This window comes from Aplysia californica, unplaced genomic scaffold (assembly GCF_000002075.1).
Source record: "Aplysia californica isolate F4 #8 unplaced genomic scaffold, AplCal3.0 scaffold00181, whole genome shotgun sequence".
Lineage (NCBI taxonomy): Eukaryota > Metazoa > Mollusca > Gastropoda > Aplysiida > Aplysiidae > Aplysia > Aplysia californica.
The window spans coordinates 346,627-372,326 of record NW_004797451.1 but is presented as its reverse complement, the minus strand read 5'-3'; the positions used below and the strand labels follow the sequence as shown (position 1 = coordinate 372,326).

The 25,700-nt window shown below is 39.7% G+C and overlaps 2 protein-coding genes across 4 annotated transcripts in view; one reads left to right on the top strand and one right to left on the bottom strand.

Annotated features, from left to right (window-relative positions):
- Positions 1-3,831, top strand: part of LOC101851267 (toll-like receptor 3) — a gene marked incomplete in the record, with an annotated part of 12,739 nt that extends 8,908 nt beyond the window's left edge. The window contains 1 exon segment of the mRNA XM_013082560.2: positions 534-3,831. Within this exon segment, the coding sequence (XP_012938014.1) occupies positions 534-759 (226 nt within the window).
- A 6,268-nt stretch (positions 3,832-10,099) lies between these two features.
- The window catches only part of LOC101845546 (acyl-CoA-binding domain-containing protein 5), a 28,555-nt gene continuing 12,954 nt past the window's right edge, over positions 10,100-25,700 (bottom strand). For 2 of the 3 annotated variants that reach the window (XM_005098375.3, XM_013082559.2), the window contains exons 4-12: positions 24,853-25,021; positions 23,110-23,214; positions 20,688-20,938; positions 19,758-19,874; positions 17,209-17,467; positions 15,895-16,136; positions 13,453-13,482; positions 12,091-12,194; positions 10,100-10,931 (exon numbers count right to left, since the gene is read on the bottom strand). In XM_005098375.3, the coding sequence (XP_005098432.1) occupies positions 10,916-10,931; positions 12,091-12,194; positions 13,453-13,482; positions 15,895-16,136; positions 17,209-17,467; positions 19,758-19,874; positions 20,688-20,938; positions 23,110-23,214; positions 24,853-25,021 (1,293 nt within the window). In that variant the 3' untranslated portion in view covers positions 10,100-10,915. The remainder of the gene's footprint in view (positions 10,932-12,090; positions 12,195-13,452; positions 13,483-15,894; positions 16,137-17,208; positions 17,468-19,757; positions 19,875-20,687; positions 20,939-23,109; positions 23,215-24,852; positions 25,022-25,700) is intronic. The other variant, XM_013082558.2, reaches the window with a different exon arrangement.

Genomic DNA, 25,700 nt, shown 5'->3' with positions numbered 1-25,700 from the left:
AGAGAGAGAGAGAGAGAGAGTTTGTGTGTGTGTGTGTGTGCGCGCGCGCGTGTGTGTATGTATGTAATATGTTTATTTGTTCAAAGAAGCCTTGGGTTTACTCGTCTCGTTGGGAGTAGGTTAATTTTAATTACTAAGACACGGTATGTATAACCAGCTGTATGTTTCGACGTACGTTTCAACGCAGAAAAAAACCCCATTAATTCATAATGCGTGCCCTCTTATATATATATAGATGTATTACTATTATTATTCTAAGTGTCCATCTGCGATAGAATAGAGCCGAGAGGATGTTCAGTCGGGAAAAACTTCTCAAATAATCAAAGTTCACAGAGGTCTCCATTCGGGATTTGATTTTATATTATATAAATTAATACAAAGTCGCCTACACTGCAGTCCGGCCTTAATGTGTGTATGTTTTAACGAAAGTGTTTGTACGTCCCCATCAACATATTTTAGATCAGGGCGATGTTTAAAAAGATCGTATTATAATGATAATACGAGAATAGCCCGTTAAATCATTATCATTTCAGCCACATCATAACACACGAGCTGCCGTCGCTGCTAGTGATCAAGCTGGATTCAATCGAATCTCGCGACATGAGCGCGGCCATGTTGGGCCTCTACAACAGCACCTGCTTCCTGGAGTGGGATTCAAACGAGATAGACCACACATTCTGGCGACGGCTGCGGGGCTCACTCCAACTGTTGATACAACAACGGGCAGCTCAGGATGCCCAGGGCCAGCTCGTGCACTGACAGAATCTTCTTCTTCTTCTTTTAAACTTTAATTAGACATCCCAGTCTCTATAGTGGGCTATTCCATGGTAACTGGCGGGGAAAATGATAATGAGGTATTTTTTCTGACCCCGTCTCGAAACTAAACACGTCACAGAATTTGCATAAAGTATATATGCATATATACTTCTTTTTTTTTTTCAAATGAGCGCATTTAATATAATTCTTAGCATGTCTTTCAAACGTTCTGATCATTTAAAGTTGAAATAGTGTTATCACTGTAAGAAAGTATTGTCGAAATGTCCAGTCAGTTATCGTGGATAGCCCGCGTGCAAAGGCTGCTTGCTGTTCACCACAGGTCTTCCAGGCCGTCATAGACTCATAGAGTTTAGGGTCTCTCTGCCTCTTTGGTTGAGCCAATATTTATTCTTTCTAAGTGCTGCTGACGGAATGAATAGTGTACACTGGGAATCTCTGTGTACCTGCCTGTCTTTTGTTCCACACCAGATCTTTACAATTAAAAAAAAAGTAAATTTTATTGCTGATTTGGTTTTCGCAAAGAGAAGCAAGTAGGAACTATAATGGCCGTTTCGTGCCTCGGAAAAAAAGTTTAACAAACGGAAACAGGGAAAAATAAAAAAGTGGGGATTCTAGAGGCGCTCTCCAGCTACTCACTTGTTCTTATACTCCATCTTTGGATTCACACAAACTCTAAAACCACCCGATACCCTCCAGATTTTTAAAGAATCTGCTTGTAATACCCCTTTCGGAGTTCATGCCAAATCAATTTGGCACACTGTGATTTCTGTGGTGTATTTGGTTGTTTTTGGTTGTGGCAGGGGGTTAGGCCTAGCCTATTGTATTGTTTGGCTGAAAGTGTGAGAGTGAGTAAAGTGTGAGTCTGTGTTCAGTTGTATTGTTTGCAAGTTGATAAAAGTCTGAATTACTACTGGTGGGACTTTGAGAGGAGAGAGTTGTATCAAGGCAGAGGAGGCCTGCTGACAGTATAGGTTGTGAAGAAGGCTAGCTAAAGCCTCGGTTCAGTTGTGCGTGAAGTGTGAGATTCCAATCCAACGCATCGGGGCCCCAAAGCTGCGGAAGGAATCACAACACAGAGCAGAGGAACAGGTTTGGCTAATTCCTGTTATAGTGGCATGTGACAGAAGGTTAGTAATTGTGTAAAATCTTTGTTTTATGTTCCAAGTAACAACAATTTGACTGATGACCAAGGAACTACATTATAATAAAGTATGTGTACTTTTGCTATCATTGACCATGATTGCCTGTCAGGCAGATATCTGTGCACAATATGGGGAGAAAAAGATTCTGAACAAAGCCAATGATCTCCCTAAATAATTGGGGGTGTTCAGCGTTAGTTCAGTTTTGTACATCACGCAATGACTGTTTTTGGTTTAGTTTGATACCCCCCAACCACATAATTCAGGACCCAAGCCACCTAGACCCTCCTTGTTGGAACAAGCCCAAGCCAAATCGGCTACACAACATCCCAGCAGACAAATGGAAATACTAAAACAGATGAATTGTCCGCTTGGGCATCAAAGTCACATCGTTTACATGATTACTTGCAACAGTGAAGAGCCTAACCATTACACCAATTATTACACCACAGAAATTGGTGTTAACACATGCAGTACACAGGTGGTGGTAATAACATTATTTGTGTGACTCCTCTAGCTCTTAATGAGCTTTTTTCTTTTCTTTCAATAAAGGATTTTGGATATGATAAAACGGTCGAACCTGTGTAAGACGTCAAGCATTGTCGAGGAGAAAAGTGGCTGTAAATTATGATAGGTGGTCGTCATAATGCAAGACTGATCAAAATGAAGAAAACAATTTACTTTTGAGGTCCCAACCGGAGGTGGTCGCAGGCTTAGGACTGCCGTAGGGGTTTTTTTTGGGTTTTTTTTTTAAGGGAGGAGAGGACGGGATTTTTGTGGGAACTTCTGTAGTTAGTTTTTAAATTTAAAAAAAAAAATTATGGTTACATGAAAGGCCAAAACAAAACGAAATACGTCAGACGAGGAAGGCGAAATGCCATACTAAAACAAATGGATCGCCACCGATTGGCGAACGAGGGACACTTCTGTCCCGAGTTTGTGTTGACTTCCATTGTTATGGACTGGGTTTACGAACTGAGTTGTAGGCGGGCCTTATAGGTTATGACGGATCACACACTTCCCTTAGAAGCAGCTGAAAATTTATTGTTACCCATTGGTCAACTTAGGTAAACATTGGGAGCGACCTGAGCAACATGACTGTTTCATCCATCGGAAGGACTGACAATAACGACAGGTGACTGAATTATTACGGCTTGTCCACAGCGTCAGGGTAAAATGCCATAATTTTTTTTACAAAGTCTGGCCGTATTAGGCAGGTAGATTTGGCCGTGGGTTGATAAAAAAGGGTGGCCGCAGCCACGTTGGACGACAGGTACCCTTTTTACACAGTTAAATTATAAAGAAACAGACGCAATGGGGGAAATGGAAAGTGGCCGTTAGAAGTTAGAACAGGTGGCCGTATTATACAGGAGGCTGCCATGGCAGGCTCGACTGTGTATCATATGTTTTACAGTTTAAGCCTTTCTCTCTGATAAAGGTTGCAGTTTATTTATATTGATACACTTTCAATTGTTCAGATACATGTACATGTAATGTACATGTATGACCAAAGTTCTCCCATAGATTCACTGGCAGTAGGACTCCACCATGAAGGCACAAGTCGAACAAGCGTATTTTCCACACCCCGCACACAAAAGCACGCGCGAACACACACACACACAGAAACAAAACAATGAAGACGATTTCATCTTTATTGATCGTGATGCCATCAATGTATTTAATTTACAGGGGGATTGTTCTTGTGGAATCTGTTCCTCTCAATTAAAAATATCATCAGAAATAATTCAACACCGCAACCTTACAATTGCTCTCATTCAATTCATTCCAAGCATGTGTGCACAGAGAATTTTTTTCTTTTTTCTTTTTAACTTGTAAAAAATTATAGATTGTTAAAACAATTCTTCTGCTGATTGAACTGATTGAATTAAACATAAAATTATCCGTCCATCACCCACTTCTTACTCTTGTGGTGTTTCTTTATATCAAAAATTAAAAATCCAGACCTCACCAGAAACATCTTTTTCTTTCTTCCTCTCTTGATAAAAGTCTTAAGAGCACACTCACTGTATACACATGATACTTAACATTACATATGAAAATCCATGTATAACCCTGTTATAGCCCCCCCCCCCCCAACAACTGATCCATTCCCTTCAAATTTATCCTGAGAAAGCTTTGACTTTCAACATGCGACAAAGAAATGGGAACAAACACATTATGCAGATAGCTCAGCAGGCTGAGCATTCTCAGCAGGCTGAGCATTGACAAGTAAAAATTATACACATTGGGAACACTAGCACCCTCACCCTATCAACACACAAGCCTCACACTCACGTCCATATTTTGGGAGCATCCCGGAGGAGGAGCTATCACGATGGCGCCCTTGCCAACGATGGAGAGAAGACAATTCTCATGAAATTTTGGAGTTGTACTTTTACCGATACCAGCATCTTCTACTGGGTAATAACCAAAGCCAACACTAATGGGGGTCTGGTTCTGACAGACCCCAGCAGCACTTATCTTTGGTTACAGGCAGGTTAACTGCAGGGTTTCAGTTTCAGTGTCATCGGTTTTTAAATATCATTCAGACTCTGAGCCTTTACGCTAAAAATAATGTTGAGTTAGAGCTCCAGAACTAAGACAATCCGAATCGGGTATCGTTTCTAGCACTCCTCATTTTTTTATAGTTCCGTCATGATAGTCGAAAATCAAAGAAATTATAATATAATCCAAGCAATAGCTCCTCCACAGTGAAGCCCACAGTTTTTCTCACACACACACTCCTGCCCGCAAACACACAGACACCATATTCTCTCAACCACTACCACATACAATAATCTCATGCAAGCACACATTACTCCAAATGTACACACGTGATACAAACACACTCTCAGACAATTGTTAAGTCAGAAGATTTCAATATCAGGCCTCACCCGCTCAAATCACAAATTATAAACAAGCACAAAATAAATTAAAGTTTAAGAAACATATCACATCACATAGTCATCAAAAAGTGACCCCTTAAAAAGACATTATAGAAGTAAAAGTGCTTTAAATAGGCAATCAAGAAAAAAATATGTGCTGATCAAATAGAGAACTATAGAAATCAGGCTATTTCACAATTAATCGTTCTTATTTCAATTTAAAAAGAAAACCAGCAATGAACAAACCCCCTCCCCCCCCCCCCCCCCCCCCAAAAAAAAAACCCGGACAGAATCTTTACATGACCAAAAATGTTTAAAAACCAATACAATACACTTTTGAAGAAACTGTTTTCTATCTTTTTTAAAGATCATACAACAAAAACACCTAAAAATAACAAGGAAAGTTATAAGAAAATCTTTAAAAAGAATCCCACAACCATCTTCTGATTCCGAGTCGGTGGAGAGCAATATAATGAAAAGTACATATATGAATATATGTACACACTCAGGAGGTGGGGTCTCAAGCTGATGGACTAGAACTTTAGTTTAGCAGATTTCATGGACAGATTTTAAGCTCAAAATGATGAACAAAACTCGAGCTCAGAATGATGGACGAAAACTTGAGCTCAGAAAGATGGACAAAAGTTCAAAAAGAAGAACAAAAACTCAGGCTCAGAATGATGGACAAAAACTCAAAAATCAGAATGATGGAAATGGTGAACTTAAGCGCAGAATGAAGGCCAACAATAAAAGACAAGATGTAATGGTACATCGTGTACCCTCAGATTTGAAATAAAGATTCTTAGCTGCTGACAATTAATTAATAATACCAGACACATTTTTTGCGTGGGAAAATAAACACATTCTTAGCAAAGGCAATGCAATGCCATAGAGCAGTCTTTTTTACTTTTCGTACTGGTAACTTTTTGTGTGCTTTTCCTATCTCTAGAAATTGAGCATGGGCCCTCTGGCCTGTCAAAGTGGCACAGGGACACGACCTTAGATTGATGTGACACAAATAAAAACAGTCACTGGGTCATGATGACTCATAAAGCTGTAACTCTCAGAGGTCAGTTTAGTTTTAGTAAAAGTTTTACAGCACTTGCAATGACAACAATCATGTCAAAGACAATACAGGTTACAAATGAAAGCAACCATACAAAAATACTAATGTTATCAAATAAGGGAAAACTTTCTCATAGCATGCATTGCCAATTTGAGCAAGTTAGAACAACATCAACAAGCTCAGTTGAAAACAATAATTTGAATATATACCCCCAGGGAAAAGTGTGTTACCCTATTCTTCTCAGTTCACCCAGCTGCAAATGATTACCAGTACTTGGTATTTATTAGAAGTAATGGAAATGTTATGAGAAAGATGAAATATGTGCCTTACAGTCTGGTTATGCTGTATGTCCTCTGAGGGGGGAATGAGACAGAAAATTAGAGTGACTCAGTGAATTGGCGGGTCAAGGCAGATATTGTGAAGTCAGCTGAGCCCTCCGTCGAAAGTATATTATATACAACTGTACACAAAACTTCATACCGGTACATGCAATACAGTACCAAAAATACCAATCACCTCTTGTCCCCCATTCAGTTCAGCCAACAACCAAGTCCCTGCCAAATACAATTCAATACTCGAAAATGACTGTGCAAAGATGACAATAATGAACATGAAGTTTCATTCTCTCCATCCCGAGACAAGTGGTGTAAGGTAAACAATCCCAAGCTCTTGAGCAATTCTTTAAGGGACACCACACACCTCTAGTAATGACTTATTGCACAAGAAACACCATCACATTCACAGCTCCCACATTGCCACAAACGACACCAGCCCCTGGTGGTACATGTGCAAAAATCAAAGCACATGTCAGAAAATCTAAAATATATGAAAACAACCTGACCATCTGTTTAAAATCCTAGAATCTGGGTTACAGTACAGAGAGGAACAACACAATACTGACACCTCAACAGTCATTTAGTGCTGGCAGGTGGACAAAAATGACCTTACCGAAACAGTAACACAGAGGCATAACAAAGAAGTAGGGCCTACAAGAGGTGCTCTGCAGATACTGTGTTCAAAGACTGAAAACTTTTTATAGAAATCAGTCTCTAACATATCTCTCACAAATCCTCCCCCCCCCCTCCCCCGCCCCCCCCCCCCCCGAAAAAAAGAAGAAAAATCGGAGACTCCTAAAAAAACAACAATCAGACAATAGAAAGTCGAGTTGAACTGATAAAAATCCATACCCAAACATGTACATTTAGGGCCTACATACAATAAACGTTTAGGCCTCACTTCAAAAAAATTTTATAAAGTGGTAACAAAAAGAATAAATGACAAAAGTAGGCTATAGCAAAAAAAATTTCTACCCTTTTGTCAGAGACAATAAATACATCTCCTGCTTTGTAACCACATGACATGAGCTCCATCTTCTTTGAGAAGGAAAGAAGCGCAAACAAAGAGCACAAAAAGACTTTCAAATGACTATTAACCCCTTTGTGGCCAGCATGATGTACACCTTGCCAATAGTTCTTTGTTCAGAGCTTACTGAGGACAAAGTAAGTTTGCGCAGCAGTACACCTTACTTTTTGCCAATGTCGAAAACTCTCTGAAATCTTTGCAAACTCGAAAGCAAGATTACCTAGAGTCACGAAAGGGCTTTCATGAGACCAAAAGAACAAATAGCAAACTTAGTAGTAGTAATAGTAATAGATAGCATTTGTACAACAGTGTAAATCCTTGCTCAACAGCAAGCTCTAAGCACTTCACAATCTGTACTACACTGTATTACCCCAGCAGACCTGAGAGCATTCTGAAACAATCTCAACTTCCTGGAAAGCATATAGAGTGCAAGCTGCCATTTATAGGAGCTAAAACACTAACACACTGACAAAATCTTTTGCTGTCTATGGCCGGGTACTCAGGTGAAGTGAGGAAAATTCGTGTAAAGTGCCTTTCCCAAAGACACAACGTTGGGCCCACGACTCGAACCCCCGAACCCCACAATTATGAGCCCAGCAGCCTAATCACTAGTAGTATCATGTGCAATCACAAGTCTCCTTCATACACATTTGCCTACATGAAAAGAGCAGAACAATATCACAGCTTCGCTCAAAAATGCAAACCGTAAAACAAAACAAAGAGGAAAAAAACAACAACTCTCATTTACTTAGATATCTGTGGTCAGTGACCTTTCAGAAGAAAACAAAAATGATCCGTCATTCCCATTTCACTAACTGAGGAATTAACCTGGTTTCTCATTTTCACTTCTTGTGAACTCTCCTACTACATTATAATTGGCATCTAAACCAACATCTTCTTTTCTCAAGTTATTCGCCCCCATTATTTCTGTCCATTTTACTAATACTTTACAGCAAGTAGCATTTTCCAGCACACTTCAACATAAACAGGCCACATATATGTGCCACTAATTCATGACCTAAAAAGAAGAGTAATACAGTATCGGTACAAATATCCTTTGCAGCAAAGGAAGTGCCAATATGGAGGCAGCGTGGTGAAATCAGGCGCCCGTCAAAATAATTAAAGTGATGAAACAGGCATTTTTCTGCAGGTCGTGAATTTTCATTGAATTTTCGATTTTTGGCTCAACACCTTTCATGCCTATTAACACTATCCGTACATCCTGTTTTACTATCGTATCCATACGACGTGGGGAACTCTGTGCCACCACTTTCCAAAGAGAAAAATTTACTCGTTAATCCGATCCCTATGCTTTGAATAGCAGTCTGTCAAAATGATTTTTTGAGAAATACTGAAAGTTTCAAAGAAATCTTCGCACTACAAGTGTTCTAAAATGCGAAGAATACAACCCCTGGGGTACAAAATGACCCCAGGGCGTACGGAGAGGGATAAAGAACGCATTTCTGTTGTGAATTTTACTGAAAAACGTAGCTTTAAGGCACAAAAAATGTAAATTTTCAGTTTCCAAGGACTCTATCTAAAGCTAAGGAAATAACTCATCTTTGGCAGCCATTTTCTCACTAATTTGTCCTCTGAAACCAGGTGACCCCCACCTCCTTCATTCGAGAATATATCTCAAATTCTATTAAAGATAATGGAATATTTTTTTACCCAGAACAAGACAAATGAGCAAGCTTTAAGATCATACCAATAACTCTGCATGCCCGAAAATTGACGAGAACCTATTTCCACTGCGTCGCGACACATATTTTCGATCATATTTCCATGTGCTTGGAAATTCTAGCAGTCTAGCAGTGTTAAAAAAACTTGCGATAAACCATGAGAAGTCAAAATAGTTTCTGATGAAAGCAACAACGTATGCTCAGTGTAGATGAGGGAAGGGGAATAAAAAAAGATTCGTACAAAAGTAAAAAAAAACATACATGCTTGGTAAAATGTCATGTAAAAAGTAGTATGGTGGTGTTAAAATGTGGAAAGCAGTTTTGTGATTTTACAAATGGGACAAAAGGAGACTTTAATTCTTCACCTCCTCCTCTTAAAATCACAATATCTCGGGTCCATATACAGGCAACTTGCTTTAATAAGAAACAAACAGCCATTGGTTCTGGAAACTATGACATTGAAATTGATTTCATACAAGATTATACACTACTGTGGTTTAAACCCAAGATAGCTGATAACTTTGTTGTTTCAGTGGGGTGTAATGTTTTGCACACCTCACTCATTAACTTAAATCACAACCTACTATAGCTTGTTCACTTTCGTCTGTCCGTGTTTTAAAAAAACCCATCTAGCTCATTTATTAATTTATCTACGCTCAAGAAACTTTGCATGGCACTATTGCAGACCAGCGACCAAACAAAAATTATTTTTAAAAACATCTTGATCCAGTAATAAAAAAGTTGTTCTCTTTGGGCACTATATTACAAACCGCTTTTTAGACGCATACACATGATCACTAAAATAAATGACTTACAGTAATCTTGCCTGCAAGTTGCTCATTGTGAGACAGTAACATCACCCTGCTCCCATATTTCAGTTGTAGACACCCCCCCACCCCCAGCTGTCTAGACGTCTCCACATGCTCCACGCGAGTCTCGAAAATTACTCACCTCGCTCTTGAATCGTGTTTCTTAGGCATACGTTAAGTGTAATGTTGAGGAAAACATGTCAACTTTAAAATGTTATAGGTGTATGCCCTACTATTTTCTTTAGACCCACTTTAAGCTCACATCAAAGAAAACACGTTAGAACCTTAAGTTGCAGTGACCGTAGTGAATGGACTTTTCGATTCTGTTGGTCATCTAACTTTTAGACCCGTATGCAAAGATCTAAGAAGATTAAACAGATTTCATTGGATCGGTTTTTTTATCAGATGAAGTGAACAAGCTATAGAGACATGAATACCTCAACAAGATTGTCATTGCACCACAAGGTAAAAGTGTGGAAATTAGTCAGAGGTAAAGCACAGGCACAAATTTATATTTTTTTAGCAAGAATACAAACCTTTACACCGTAATATATCTAAAGTTTCAGTTTCCGTGAAATGACTTGATGTTTTTTTCCCACCATAAAATAGTTTTAAGCCAAGTAGCAAATAAAAAATTATTTCCCTCAACCTTTTTCCCTCATGAGTGAAACAGCAAACAAAAGTTAGAACATTCTGCAGACATGCACTCTGACATAATAATTAGTTCCCTTTCTCTTGCACTCTTTTCCACACGCACACAAAACATTCTGTGAGACTACAATGGTCACTTTTCATACATACAAATACGCGCGCGTTCATACACACACATCAAGGCTCACAAATCGATGCTGCTGAACTCTAACTGTGCAACTGGAAGAAACAGGTCAACTCATTTTTCATTCCATAGCGGAAGTTGTTCTGCGGGTCCTCAATAAAAATCTCTCCCCAGAACAAGGATAGACATTTATTATCACTTATTTCACCACAAACAAATCATTTTCAAGCATGAAGCAATTTTTTGGCTCAATGAATTTTTTCAAGAAACCTGATACACTATTAGAGCAAAACACCAAAGAAATGTGACAGGAACGTTGTGAGTGGTCAGAGAGTCCAGGTGATCCCAGAGGAATGTGTGGGAGATCAGTAAGGCTGGCACGAGACTCAACAACACACCCGTAAAACAACACCAACAGTTTCATCGGTTCAGTTTCCTGAAAAGTAGAAAAATAGAACACAACATATTAGCATGCCACCTATGTTCAAAATCTAACCTTGAACCACAGAAATCAACTCAGATTAAAAGATTGATTTTGAAATTTGTGAAGACATCCAGGCAGCATGCTACTAATTTGAACAGTAAAGTTGAGAAATTATGGGGCACCTGACTGTTTCCTGGTCTTCTTCTTTGCATTCCCCTTGTGCAACTGACTTTTATCAATGACCATTTTTTTCCTATTTCATAGAGCCTCTTGCTTTCTAGCAGCACATTCCGATTTCAAAGGTACTCTACAATATGTTTTTATGCTGACTATTGAGTATTTCAAGTCTTGGTAGGAATCAATTTTGAATTTGACCCAGGAGACAACCGAAGCCTACTCTAATCAAATTAAGGACCACAAAGGGATCTTTAACGTGCGCAACTTGCACAAGGGACAATGTGACTACTCAGACCAATACATGCCAGTTACACAAGGAATGAGTAAGGAAAGCATCATTGGTCTTTTTGAGGAGAGATGAATATGAGACATGTCAAATCTAGCCAAAACCAGCCAAACTAAGCCATCGTCTAGACACCAAGATCAAACATTAACAACAACAATCCCCCCCCCCCTCCCCGCAAGTGGCACTTGGCAAGAATTCAGTAATTTAACTAGTAATTGATGCCCCTCTAAAGCTGTGTATTCATTCACTTTCGCCCATTGCACACTTATCTCAACTCCGCTAAAGGCCATTTTGAAAAAATGACAAACGACAGAGTCTTACACTGAACAGTCAAATCTGAATGGAGCCGCACATCACCAGCATTATATTCCAACCATGTGACTGGAATAAAAAAAGTGCGTTTTCTTCTTTTCTATTCCTTACACTAAAACTATTGCCGAGGTCGATCTGCTAGAGATTTATAAAAATATTAGGAATCAACAAGCACCATAAGCAACATAAATTAAATGACATTTTAAAAAAAGGACAGTCAGCAAAGTTTTGTGCCTTCTCTAAACATTTAAATCAGATTAACTTTTTTTAGCATGCTGAAAAATATTCAAGAAACCAGATACATACACGGATAAAACTTACTTCATCCATCCATATAGGCTATATTCTTTATCAGAAGACCTGAAAATATGACAACACAAGTACCCAACCTCTCACCTCTTCCGCCTGCTGATGTAACTGATGACACAATGGACGACCAAAGGCCACACGAAGATCACCATGGCCGACTTGACCGACAGATCAGGGAACGGCCACCAGCCCTACAAAGAAAACACCAAAACCAAATGTAACGACAACTTTGTTTCGCTGAAAATGACAAATGATGAATAACATTTCAAGTTGAGAATCAAGTTGAAGCAGTTAAGTCATGCAAAATAGTACCTATCAAAATAAAATAAATTGGGTTTGAGTGAAGGAAAGCACAACAATACAAAAACAATTATTGAGTGCTGGAAAAAAGCAAGTCGGACAGAGATAAATAGCAGGGACAGAGTAGAATTAGAACCTTCCAATGGCACCCTCCAACTGCCCCCTGAGAATCACAAAATAAGTGACATCTCAAACAGAGAAAAAAGCCTATGCAAGACAATCTAGAAAGACAGTACTCATTAAAATTATCTTCATTTCAATTTATTATCAAAATATAATAAATATATATTGCTTAACAAAAAGACTAACTACAAACTTTTTTCCCAATTTTGAGACTCACCCCCCCCCCCCCCCCCCCCTTCCAATGCATAAATGTAGAATTGCCTTTTTTTTAAAGTTTATCCTGACCAAGGTTGAGAAGGTTTGAGAGCCTTTTATTCAGTTTTAATAAGAGTTTTACGACACTTGCAACACAATAAGGTCATATAAGTGACAAAGAATAGATTATGCGTTACAAGAGAGTAACATACACAAAAAAGAAGGGGAGATAAGGACGACAGATGTTTGATAGTTTGATTTTTTTTGCTTTAGTAGACGTTCTACAGCGCTCGCAACTGCATAAGGTCATATGAGCGCCAAGGGGTGGATGTCAACAAAGAAGTCCTTACAAGGAATCAGGCCTACTCAGCTCATCTCTCTAGTTTCAACAGCACAAAGTCTGCTTCGACTATCAAGCCACTCCGGAAATAGCGGGTCACAAGAGTGTGACAAACATACAAAAGAAGTTTTACAATTACAATTCTACTGTGCATAAGAACATGGTTAATTTCCCACTTTTGCCGCTTCAGTCGGTAGCAAACCACACCATTTCTCTTCTTCTTTTTTGTTTTATTTTAGTAAGAGTTTTATGACACTTGCAAAACAATATGGTCAAATAAGTGCCGAAGATTAGAGGTGTGACAAGAGAGTAACAAACACAAAAAAGAAGGAGGGGAGATAGAGACGATAGATTTTTTTATACAAAAGAAGGAGCAAACCACACCAGAGCACCCGCAACCACCCACTTGAGAGCCTTTCAGAACATTCTACCATACAGTACAGCATATGAGAAGAAAGTGCTTACAGAGTAGACAACATGATGAGACCTACCTTTGATACTCTGTTTTTTCTTTCTTTTTCCTACAAGAGAAAAACAAAGAATGGTTCATTATAAAACTCATGAGTCAACATTTCTTTAAAAAGCACTCACAGAGTGGTAAATTACTCTTTTCTTCAGCACCAATCACCAAAATTAACCAAAGACCCAGAAGTACAGGCCAACAAATAACAGCACAACAACAATGACCCATAACACAACAACAACAACAACAACAACGACAATACCTCACAGCTCATCCCCACTTGCCAAAACAACACTGACAAAAACCAACAGCAACAATTATACAACAAAATTTGGTTTTTAAATACCCATTAACCAGCAACCACAGCTAACAATGTATATCTTCTTCCCTAAGCTACAATTACAAGAACAACCCAAATTTGAACGACGACAACAACAACAACAACCCAACATCAAACAACAACACCCAAGGACCACAAATAACATCTTGCAGTGTATATGTCCTTCCATAAAAGCAACAATAGACATATATAAAAATTCCATGACCCAGAGACAAAAACAACTACAGAGATGCCAGCCACAGAAAACCGAAATGAGTATTGGGAAATATGAAAATGTGTATTTTCAGGGGAAAATGTGTATTCCCCACGACTGACCGACCAACTAGTAAAATGTTCAGGGCGTCCAGCAATATTTCCTGAAAAAAAATTACAAGCTCACCAGCTCGAAAAAGGGAGCACACACGCGTACAATATACATATATCCAGTCAACACATGTTAGCGTTCAGTGTCGTACTGGGGACTTGTTTGACTTAAGTATTTCAGTCTATTATAATATTTTCGTCTCATTATTATATTAAAAAATTAATCCTGCTTTGAGCGTTCGGAAGGGCCTAGAATAAGAATTTCGACTATCAAGAACCAGTCTGGGAGTCATGGTTTATGTTATGAACTGACAGACTAAAATTATTGCTCAAACTCAGAGAAGAGTCATAACTTGAATGGCTCAAGTAGACCCATGCACTGTGAGAGTTGTAACAACTGTGGGAGGGCAAGATGTAGTGACACTGAAAATCTGCCAGTCTTGAACAGAAAGCTACAACATACAATGTACAATGTAGGTATAATTTACTACCACCCATCCAATGAAACACGAACGCTTTATTTCAATAACACAGACTTGCAAAGTATGAAGGGTCCCGATTCCGCACACGTCCTGCACCAACGCGCGCTTTGCAGAGAGCTCTAATCAAAATACTGAAATTGCTTCTAAGTTTTTGTCCTCTGGTGTTGCCTTCACACACCCCCCCTCCTCCCAAGTATATCTTTTTTTTAAAAATCAATAATCCCCTCACCTATTCCGTAGTCCTATACTTCACCACACCGGTTACTCCCCCCAAAGACGGTCTTTGCTCACACGATGCCCTATTTTTATGATGCGAATGCACGCAGGGTCACTGACCGGTCACGATGGCGAACCAGATAATCTAAAAATCGGACGACGCTTGTATTTTCTTCTCTTTTTTTCCCACAAGTGACAGCACAGAGACGAGTCGGAGTATTGATTAAATTTTATTTGCACGGCGACACAGCATTTATTATTTATACTGCCCAACCTGCATGTCAGTGGTCACAAATGTTGCATTACCAGACTACCGCTGGCAAACTTTTGGGTGATAACGAAAGCGAAAGTAGATCTCGATTTTCCCGCTCGAGCCTCGGTGTCACATACACTTCCACCATAGCCGCCTGTTGGCGTGAAAGTGAATCGTACTCTCAGACAGGGAAAAGCTGAACGAATATATAATATCACAATCGCGACCGGCAAAATTGAACTTACTGACCTTATAGGACTTGGTTTTCAAATATTCCAGTTCCGTGATACTGAAACTATTTTATCAAAAGATGGGACTTGGGAAATTATTAGGATTACTCGCCCCAGCTGAATCTCTTGTTTTTCGCATTCCAGAATGCATATTTTTCGTGAAAAGTCGTATTCACGTATTTTCGGCAAAAAATCGTACTAAAATACGTAAAATCGTACTGGTTGGAATCTCTGCAACTACAACAACACCTCACAGCATTTCTCTTCTTCCCTAAGAAGAAGTCAAAAACAATAAGTCACGACTGAACAACAAAAACAACAACAACAGCCCATAATCCAAAACAACAACAACAACACTTCACAGCATATCCCAACTTAGTTAATTAAAGCAACAATTACAGCAACAATCATAATCATAATTGCCTTTCTCACCCTAGATCAGGGTACAGGCCACGCACAAAATATTTCCACCTTTCCCTATCCTGGGCCAGCCTCTTGGTGTTATTCCATGTCTTCCCGCTTTTCTGTACATCGATCTCTGTGACTCTTCTCCAGGTTCCAAGGGGTACAATAACAATAACAGGCCACAAACAACAACAACAACACCCACAAATCAGAAACAACAATAACTCCACCAACAACTCACAGCGCGTCCTTCCTTGACCAAGGCCTCCAAGCTGTTGAGCCGGTTCAACACACCGCTCATGTCGTGTTGCAGCCTGAGCAGTGTCACCACAATCTGCTCGTTGAGGTCACCCGCTGCGTGGTCCCCACCTCTCCCCGAGCCACGGTTCCCCCCACCTCCCCCGCCGGGCCCGGGAAACAGACCCCGGCGGCTACCACTGCCACTACCGCCAGCACCCCCGCCCTGCGGGCTGTCTGGGTCACCTGGGAACAGATGAGTCAGGAACATGAAGAGAGAGAGAGAGAGAGAGAGAGAGAGAGAGAGAGAGAGAGAGAGAGAGAGAGAGAGGGAGAGAGAGAGAGAGAGAGAGAGAGAGAGAGAGAGAGAGAGAGAGAAAGAGAGGGAGGGAGGGAGAGAGAGAGAGAGAGAGAGAGAGAGAGAGAGAGAGAGAGAGAGAGAGAGAGAGAGAGAGAGAGAGAGAGAGAGAGAGAGAGAGAGAGGGGGAGGGAGGGAGAGAGAGAGGTAGGGAGAGAGAGAGAGAGAGAGAGAGAGAGAGGGGGGGGGGGGGACACAAGAAAAAAATTATGGTTGCTGAATCGGTAAAGTAAAGGCAGTAGATCTTCACTTAGCTAAGAGAGAAATAAGTGGTAAAAGGCACTTTCAATTAACTTCTTCAAAGTTCTTTAAAAATAATAATTTGAGTAATTATATTGATCTTTTCTCTAAGGAGTAAGAAAAATCAAATAAAGCTGTACCTTGCAGAAGTTTCAGTAAACATTTGCTAGTACAAGCTTCTCATTAGATCCAATCATGTAAATGTGACGGATCTCACAAATGCTCACCATATCCTCCCATATGAAATGGTCAACCATTGCCTTTGGTTTAGCTTTTAAGTAAAAATTTTAAAGCACTTGCAATACTATAAGGTCATATAAACGCTGAAGATCAGAGGTCTAACAAGAGAGTAACAAACCCTAAAAAGGAGGAAAGATAAAGACAACAGATGTTTGATAGGAAAGAAGGAGCAAACCACACCAGAGCACCCACCAACCACCCACCCCTTTGGTTTACTTTCATTACAGAGAAGTGCATATTTGCATAATGACATCTATTTATTGAGGACAAAGAGCAAACACAGAGAACAAAAAATTGCCATGCTATTATTAGACCAGAAACAATAAAGCTTTTACTATGCAACTGACATCTGAATCCCAGAAGAAAACCCCCCCCCAGAAAAAAGCGGAATCTCTATAGCACCCACCCAGACCATCGTAGACTTTCAGAACTTGAAAGGACACTATTCGAAAAAATATCTTAAAATTCCTTTAGACTTACCATCTCCTCCGTGACCTCCTGAACCGCCAGCGGACCCGCCCTTTGACCCCTGACCCCGTTTCCTTCTATCCCGGTCCTCCTCTTCTCCCCGACAAGTGGTGATGTCCAGCCGGCTGGCCTCCTGGCTTTCTGTCAAAAAGGAGTGACCGGCCAGCGAAAGGTTCAACTCGGATCTGTCACCACTCTCCTCTGGAGGATGCACGAGCAGACTATCCGAGAGATCCCCAGTGCCACCAGGGCTGAAGCTATCTGTGCTGGGCTGGGGAGGGAAGAAAACTGATAACACGAAGCTGGGGGATAGTGGCAGAGACCCTCAGAACATACAACATATGTCTCAGTCTCATTCAGACCACTCCCCTCATTGCAGACAGACGGCTGTCTGTATGTCCCCACTTTTACCGCTATCAGCAGAAGGGAACATCATCATCATCATCATCCAGTGCCAGATCTGCGACAGACATCGGCGATCATGATTTTCCATTCATTCCTTTGCTCGGATGCACTCAGAAAAGCTACGTTTCCCTGGTTTTTCCCTGTTACTAATTTGTTTAGGTTCCCTAAGTATGTAGTTCTGGGCCTACCCCTGCCTCGCTTGCCCTCAATTTTGCCAGTGAGAGCTAGATGTTCAAGACCCTTATGTCTATTCAGGTGTCCCAAAAACTGCATTTGTCGTTTCCTGCTTGTTTTTAACATTGAACGTCCCACGTGGGATTCATCAAGCACTACCTCATTTGATTTCTTTTCCTTCCACGTTACTCTTAGCAGTCTCCTAAGAAACCACATTTCTGTTGCCTCTATTTTATTTTCACTGTGTTTAGTGATTGTCCAGCATTCACAGCCATATACAAAGGTTGACCAAACATAACATTTCAGGACTTTCATTTTGGTGTTCATTGATATGTTTCTCTTTTTCAGGATTGGGCTCATTTTATTGAAACTAGCCTTAGCCATTGCAGTTCTCCTTTTTATTTCTGCGGAGGATTTGGCATCAGATGTTATCATATATCCTAAATATTTAAACTGTTGAACTTGTTTGATCTTTTCACCTTTGCTAATGAGATTACAACTAGGATTTGCTGCTTTTTTGGATATTACCATGCATTCTGTTTTCTTTACATTCAACAATAATCCTTTATGTTCACTTTCTTTTACAACAGTATCTAGAAGCATTTGAAGGTCCTTTTCGGAGCCTACTATTAAAACCGTGTCATCAGCATACCTAATGTTATTAATATTTTTCTCCATTAAATTTGAGGCCTAGACATTCTTCTATGTTTCTAAGGATTGTTTCACTGTACATGTTAAAGAGGTCTGGTGACATAACACATCCTTGCCTCACTCCTCGCCTAATCTGCTTATATTCACTGTATTCTCCATTAATTCGTACAGCAGCGTTTTGGTCCCAGTACAAATTTCTGATAATTCTTACATCTTTTCCATCTATGTCTAGCTTTTCCAGTATTTTAAATAGCTCATCATGTCTAACTTTATTGAACGCCTTTGAATAATCTATGAAGCATAAATACAGATCTTTCTGTGCTTCAAAACATCTTTCCATTAACATTTGTAAAGTGAATATAGCATTTCTGGTGCCCTTGTCAGGAACAAAGCCGAATTGCGTTTTAGATATCTCTGGTCTTACACTTTTTCTCAATCTTCCCATTATTACTCGCAACAATATTTTTGTAAAATGACTCAAAGGCTAATTGTTCTATGCATATATCACACTCAGTGGCACCTGGTGTTTTAGGTAAAGCTATAAAAACTGACGTCATCATATCTTCTGGGATCTCACCGCTGTCATAAATAGCATTTAGGAGCTTTGTTGTTATTTCAGTGCCTAGTTCTTCGAGCGCGACAATCACTTCAACTGGAATATTATCTGGCCCTGTGGCTTTTCCTTGTTTCATTTTCCTAATGGCAGCTTGTACTTCTGCTTTCAGTATTGGAGGTCCATTTATTTCATTCTTTATTACCGGTTTTTCTCCTCTATTATCTTTGAAAAGTTCTTCTATGTATTAGAAGGGAACTGTAAAAGTAAAAGTAAGGGTGGTGGTTGGGACTTTTCAACACAGATAGTTATCATTGCGCTTCTCACCCTGGATCAGGGTATAGGCCCACGAACAAACATTTTTCACCTTTCCCTATCCTAGGATAGCCTCTAGATGTTATTCCATGTCCTCTCACTTTTCTGTCCATCAGTTTCTGCGACTCTTCTCCAGGTTCCACATGGTCTTCGCCATGATCTTTTACTTTGCGGACTCCATTCCAACACTTTCCTTGTTATATAGCTGTCCGACTTCCTTTCGGTGCAGAACTATGGCCAAAAGCAAAGTAAAACAGACTCAACAGCCTGCTGTTTCCTGTCCCTGTAAGACACATAAGCATCCCCACAGCAACCCCCACGGTGACCCCAGACATTGCTCTCTACGTCAAGCAGTTCAAAACATTTATTCACTACTCTGTTCACCCAGTTCTTTGCTCCATGAGAAAAATTAGCTAGCATGGACCTGGTTGCTATGCAACTGACATCACAGATGTACACTTACTGTAGCAGAGCCAAAGTGCACCGTCTTGCTGCTGCTGAGAGGTGTGGAGGAAGACGCAGACTCTGACAGTGGAGGGAGATGGGATGTGAGGGACTGGACCATTGACCTCGTTATGATCTGACCAAGGGGGAAAAAAGCAGGGACGAAAACCATCAACTTGAGTCAACATTTGTGAAGCGTGCTGACAAAATACGTTACTACTCGGATTTCAGCCCAATGGAAATAGATAGACTACGTTTATAGGTGAAGTTTTTACAATTTATAAGTAGGAAATAATAAAAGGCAGGTTATGCTTAAAGAATATGGTATCAAATGAAAATCTACAAATTTGACGTGAGTGTCAATTTTTGGCAAATATCTCCATTTGCCAATTGCGAGAAGTAACTCATTTAGTCTGTACCCCTCACATTTGTACATAAGCATCTTTCTCCCACAAGGGTTGAGAAAAAACGCACTGATTTTTAAGTCGTGATCTCATTTACATTTTCAGTGAAGCAAGCGTGTCGGGAGGTGGTGTCCACGGTCAAAAGTAACTTTTACTGCCATGGAGGGCAAAAGAATCTCAACATTAGAAGGCTGCTAAATGCACAGTTAAGAGAACAAACGAACACCCGTTGAAAATAATGAATGAGAACAGGAAGGAGTTTAGGAACAAAATTAGCCTTTTATGAGAGTAACATAGGCTCTCTCTCCACAGCTAAGCTGGTGCGATAAGTCTGGTCGAAGCAATTTTAGGGTGGTATCAATTCACCTGATCAAAATTCTAATTCAAAAGCATCGGCAGTATCAATTCAAGTAATCAAAATTCGAATTCAAAATCAGCCTCCCATTTCACATGGTGACATCAGGATCACGGGATCAAGCTACAAAACAAACCAAAATAAAATTGTGAAATCTTTTAGATTCACAAACCAAACAAGAAAAGCATACCTCAATGGGTTCATCCGACGTATCACAGAATTCTTCATTCTCCGTTTCACTGTCGCTTATGGACGCTGAGTGACTGTGTGATGTTTTACCTTCCTCCTCTTCCTCGTCTTCTTCAGCTTCATCATCTCCTTCTTCCTCTGTCTCTCCATCCTTCCTCAGCGTAGAAGTGTTGTGGACTAAATATTTTTCCATGCGATCTGTCTCAGCTTCAGGACTATCATGGTCATCTGAATCGTGATTTCCATTCAAACCTGACCCATGACAGAACAAAAAAGATGCTCAAGAAGCCAGTTATGACTAGTGCCCATATTTGCAATCTTTTTTTGACTAAACGCATTCATGACGAAGCTGAAAGCAAGATCTAGAGGCAGATCTCAGGCATATGGGAGGGACACAGCTGGCTGGGTTTGGAGAAAATTGACCAAAGTAAAGACGGGGGGAGAGCCCTTCTTGACAGTCTATACCAAATAGCAGGGTGCAAGAGGTGAATGGTGTACTCATGACGAAGCTGGCTGGAAAATGACACAAGCCTTCTTTTTTTTCCCTTATACACTATTTATAGATATAGATATCTTTCCCTAGAGTGACAGAAAACATAACACTTCTTAAAAAAGGAGCAATGAGTAAACCACACCGGAATGCCTGCCAACCACTCACATGAATACTTTTCTCAAGCTCAGGAAAATCTTAATGATACCTTCTTTATCTTTTATCAAGAACTAGAATCCACAATTTTTCAATTGCTACCATTATTTTGTTAGAACATTTCAAAACAAGAAAACAAACTAAGAAGGAATATTCACTTCCATGTTGAACTTGTTCCCAAAATTTGCAAAATTTACCACTGTCTTAAATCTATTTCTTACCCCTTTTATCTCATCTCTTCTCTTTCAGTCAGCCTCACCTTCCATCTCTCCCCAACCCATCATAGGTCCGTCCCCCACTAAGGATTCTAAGGCATTGGTACAGAAGGAGTGTTTTAAAAAACAAAACTAATGCTAGAATGTAATTACAGTTAAACCTTTCAAAAAAGCCCATTAACCATCGGCAAAAAAGTGATCATCCTAGCCAGCTTGTCTTCTGGGATAGCATATTTATAACAAAGAAAAATCACAAAGGGAGAAAGGTGGGAACTGGTCTTTTCTACAGGTGGTTGTCATGAACACAAACATTTTTAAACATAATTTTCAGAAAGCAAAATGGCTTCGAGGTGTAGTCAACACCATGTTAAAGTAACCACCCTGCCAGTCTCAATTGAGACCTGGTTAATCTATAAAAATTGTTGAAAACATCATTACGACAATAAAATAAGTGGACATACGCATGACGGGTCTATAATTTTTACATTTATATTTTAAAGGGAGAAATTGTGGAAGAAAAACAAAAAGGGGGGCGTTTGCCTCATACGAAAGAGAACCACATTGAAGCAATATGCACCCTTTTAAATATATTCAGAATTACGTACTAATGCAAGGGACGACATGCTAGTTCGTAGGCCGTCTCTTCCATCGCTTGTATGCTCACATTGTTAAGTCACGTACTAACGCAAGTCAAGAATCAACCCTTTAGAGTTCTATTTTAATTTACCTCACTATTAATCTACATGATTGCTACATAGAATTTAAAATTTTCATGACCATTACACATAAACTTTCTCTCTCTATCTCTCTCTTTCCTTCTTTTATTTTCCTTCTGTCTCTGCCTCCCTCGTCTCTCTCTCCCTTCCCCTCTTCCCCGCCTTCCTCTCTCTCTCTTTCTCCCTCTCTCGCAAACTTGCAAAGTGACGCACATAAATCATAAACTTGCTCCTGGTCTATGTTGTTGGGTATTTTTTGATTCAACCAATTTTCTTTCAAAGTCGCAAGGCTTTTCATATTACTTATTCATTCATTTGTGAAACTCAAGAACCAGTAAGTACTGGTAAAATGCCTCACCATGCTTTTTCCTTTTGAAATAAAATAACGTAACTGTAACTTTATGGTTTGTTTTGTTGTCACGAACTATCATAAGTGCCATATTGTGTAGTGTAAGTGACTACACCGCTACATACTTTGCATTCACGTACAAACGTAAGTGACAAAAATGGCCATTTTTCACTAGATAAATCGATTTTCCGAGGCAGTGACAGAAAATATGGCATAAAGTCTATATACAAACCAAAAAAATCAATAAGATATCATGTTCCTTTCAGTCACAACAGGATTTGAAAAATGGCGCAAAAACTTAAAGCACCGTAGCTCGAAACCCCATTTCTGTCGGTTACGATAGTACGTGATTCGGGGAACGAATTGTCGATGTCCAATTCAGATCTGGGACTTGACGAAGAACTAGTATTCCTCATAGGGAGATAATTTCAGAAAAATGTTAAAACCCCCAACTTCATTAAAGACGCGGCAAGCAACAGTCTGCCCCTCCGTCCTACCATTGGCTCTGATGATTCCTGTACTCTCCGTCACGCGCTTCATGTCCTGCTTCAACAGCTGTGTCACATTAAGAGAGTAATCTCCCTTGTCCGCGTCTTCCTCTGCTGGGAAAAAAAAAATACCACTTAAAATAAGTATGTGGAATATTCCGTCCAGGGTTCATTAAACAAAACAAAAAGTAGTTCAAGTAAAGTTTGACTCGCTGCTCAAACTTCTTGACCTTACACGCATCATATGACTTACCGTAGGCATCACAGTGGGGTAGCAGTTATGTCATATTATACAACAACACGGAACAGCTCACTGTGAGCCTCAGCAAACAGCAGTGTCATGAGTATAAGTGGGAATTGCCGAAATCATTCTGCCCTGGGCCTTACTTTCCCCAAGACATGCACATACATAGCATTCTGATGAGGTCTGAGCTTTGAGGCCAGTGGTCTTAAAATTCCTGAACTGTACACCAATCCAATACCGAACCATACCCTGTGTTTACTATGTCAACAATTTTTTTTTTTTATATTACAAAAACCTTTGAATTCCTGAATAAAATTACCCATGGTGTGTCAATTCTTGTGTTAACAAAGGGGTCAACAGTTCCAAAATGTAAAGAAAAAAAACAACTCTTTAATATAAAAAAAAAATATTGACACAATACGATACCCTGAGTTTACTATAGTGTCAACAATACCAGACACCAAAGTTTTTAATTTAACCTCAAATTCCAGAACAAAATACCAACATCCAACCTTATCACATGTTTACGAATGTGTAAAAAATTTTAAAATTTAAAATATATATGTTTTTTAAAAAGCCATAACTTCCTGAATATAATACCAATACCCAATCACACCTTGTGTTTATTAACCCCATCCGTACGCCTGAGGTCATTTTGTACCCCAGGGGTAGTATTTTTCACATTTTAGAATACTTCTACAGCGACGATCTCTTTGAAACCTTCAGTATTTCTCAAAAATCATTTTGACAGACTGCTATGCAAAGCGTACGGACCGGATTAACGAGTAAATTTCCTCTTTGGAAAGTGGGGGCACAGAGTTCCCCACGTCGTATGGATATGATAGTAAAACATGACGTACAGATAGGGTTAAGGAGACAAAGGTCTTATTTTCCTTTTTTTTACCTTCAAATTCCTTTAAAAAAAAAAAAAATTTTAAAAATTACCATCACCATATTATTATATTATACCCTGTGACTATTAAGGGTCAACAATTCTACAAATACATGTTAAAAACAAAACCGTAAATTCCTAAATAAATAACATTATTGCACCACACCTTGTGTCTACTCATTTGTTCCAAACCAAACCATACCTTGTGCCAATTAATACGTCAACAAGTCCACTAAATATATATATCTTTAAACAAAACAATGCAAAAGAAATTTTTTTAATACCAAAATTTAAGACACCACTGGCTGTTTTGACACTCCCATAATTTGGAACGGGCCGTCCAGTACACAGGTGGTGTTGTGGTCTCAGTGTTTACTGACACAAAAACAATTCAATCCCCCCCCCCCACCCCCCCTAATTTCGAGAATGAAACACCAATAACATACATTGTTTTTACGACGGCTTCAACAATCCCATCCCCCAACCTCCCCATTTTCTGAATAAAATAACAAAACCATATCTTGTATAAATGACAATGTCAACAATTCCGAAAATAAACGTTAAAGTAACAGAAACATTTTTAACCAATGTTAAAGAAAGAAAAGAAATACAAGACCTGATCCAGAGACGCCGTTGGCTGTTGCGACGTTCCCGTTTGCCGGCACAGACTTGTCGAGCACAGTGAGGGTGTTGTGGTTCTCGCTGTCCTCAACCATCTCATAGAAGTAATCCAGCTTCTGAAGGAACTCCGTCACCGCCTCCGTCTGAGGCATCGTCTCCACAATCTAAAGTGACGAGACCCAAGGAAAAAAAAGTGTTTCAAAAGACAAATACAGTCAAACCTGTCCTAGACAACCACCTAAACCTGTCCAAGACAACAACCAGTGATCGAGGAGAATAGTGGTCATCTTAGGCAGACTGTCCTTTTGGACAGTATCGCTATAACATGGTGGGTGGGGGGAGTGGGAAAAGGTCATTAGTACAAGTGCTGGTATTGGACTGGTGGTCGTTGAAGCAGGTTCGACTGTATATCAACGTATCCAGAGTTCCTTTATGCGCCACAACATCTAAACTGATTTCTTTAAATTTTTCAACAGGAGGGAAAAAAAACCCCCCAACAAACCAAACCAAAAACAAACCCCACACACCTGCCAACTACTCCAAAACCAAAAAGTCCTCCCCAAAAAAGTGGGAGTTTAGGGAGAAAAAAAATCTCCAGAACCCCAGTAGATTAAGATTACAAAATGAACCATTGTCGGCAAATAAATGTACGAGTAAATACGCACCCATAAACACAAATAAAAAAACGTGTATTTTCCCCGTCATTTATGATAAGTCGGCAAAATAGGGCAAATAGGCAAAATAAAAATGTGTTCTTTTACAACGAGTCACATACGATCTGGTGGAAACAGAATTCACTCTATCCCAAGTCACACAATCACACAGTGACCAAATACACACACT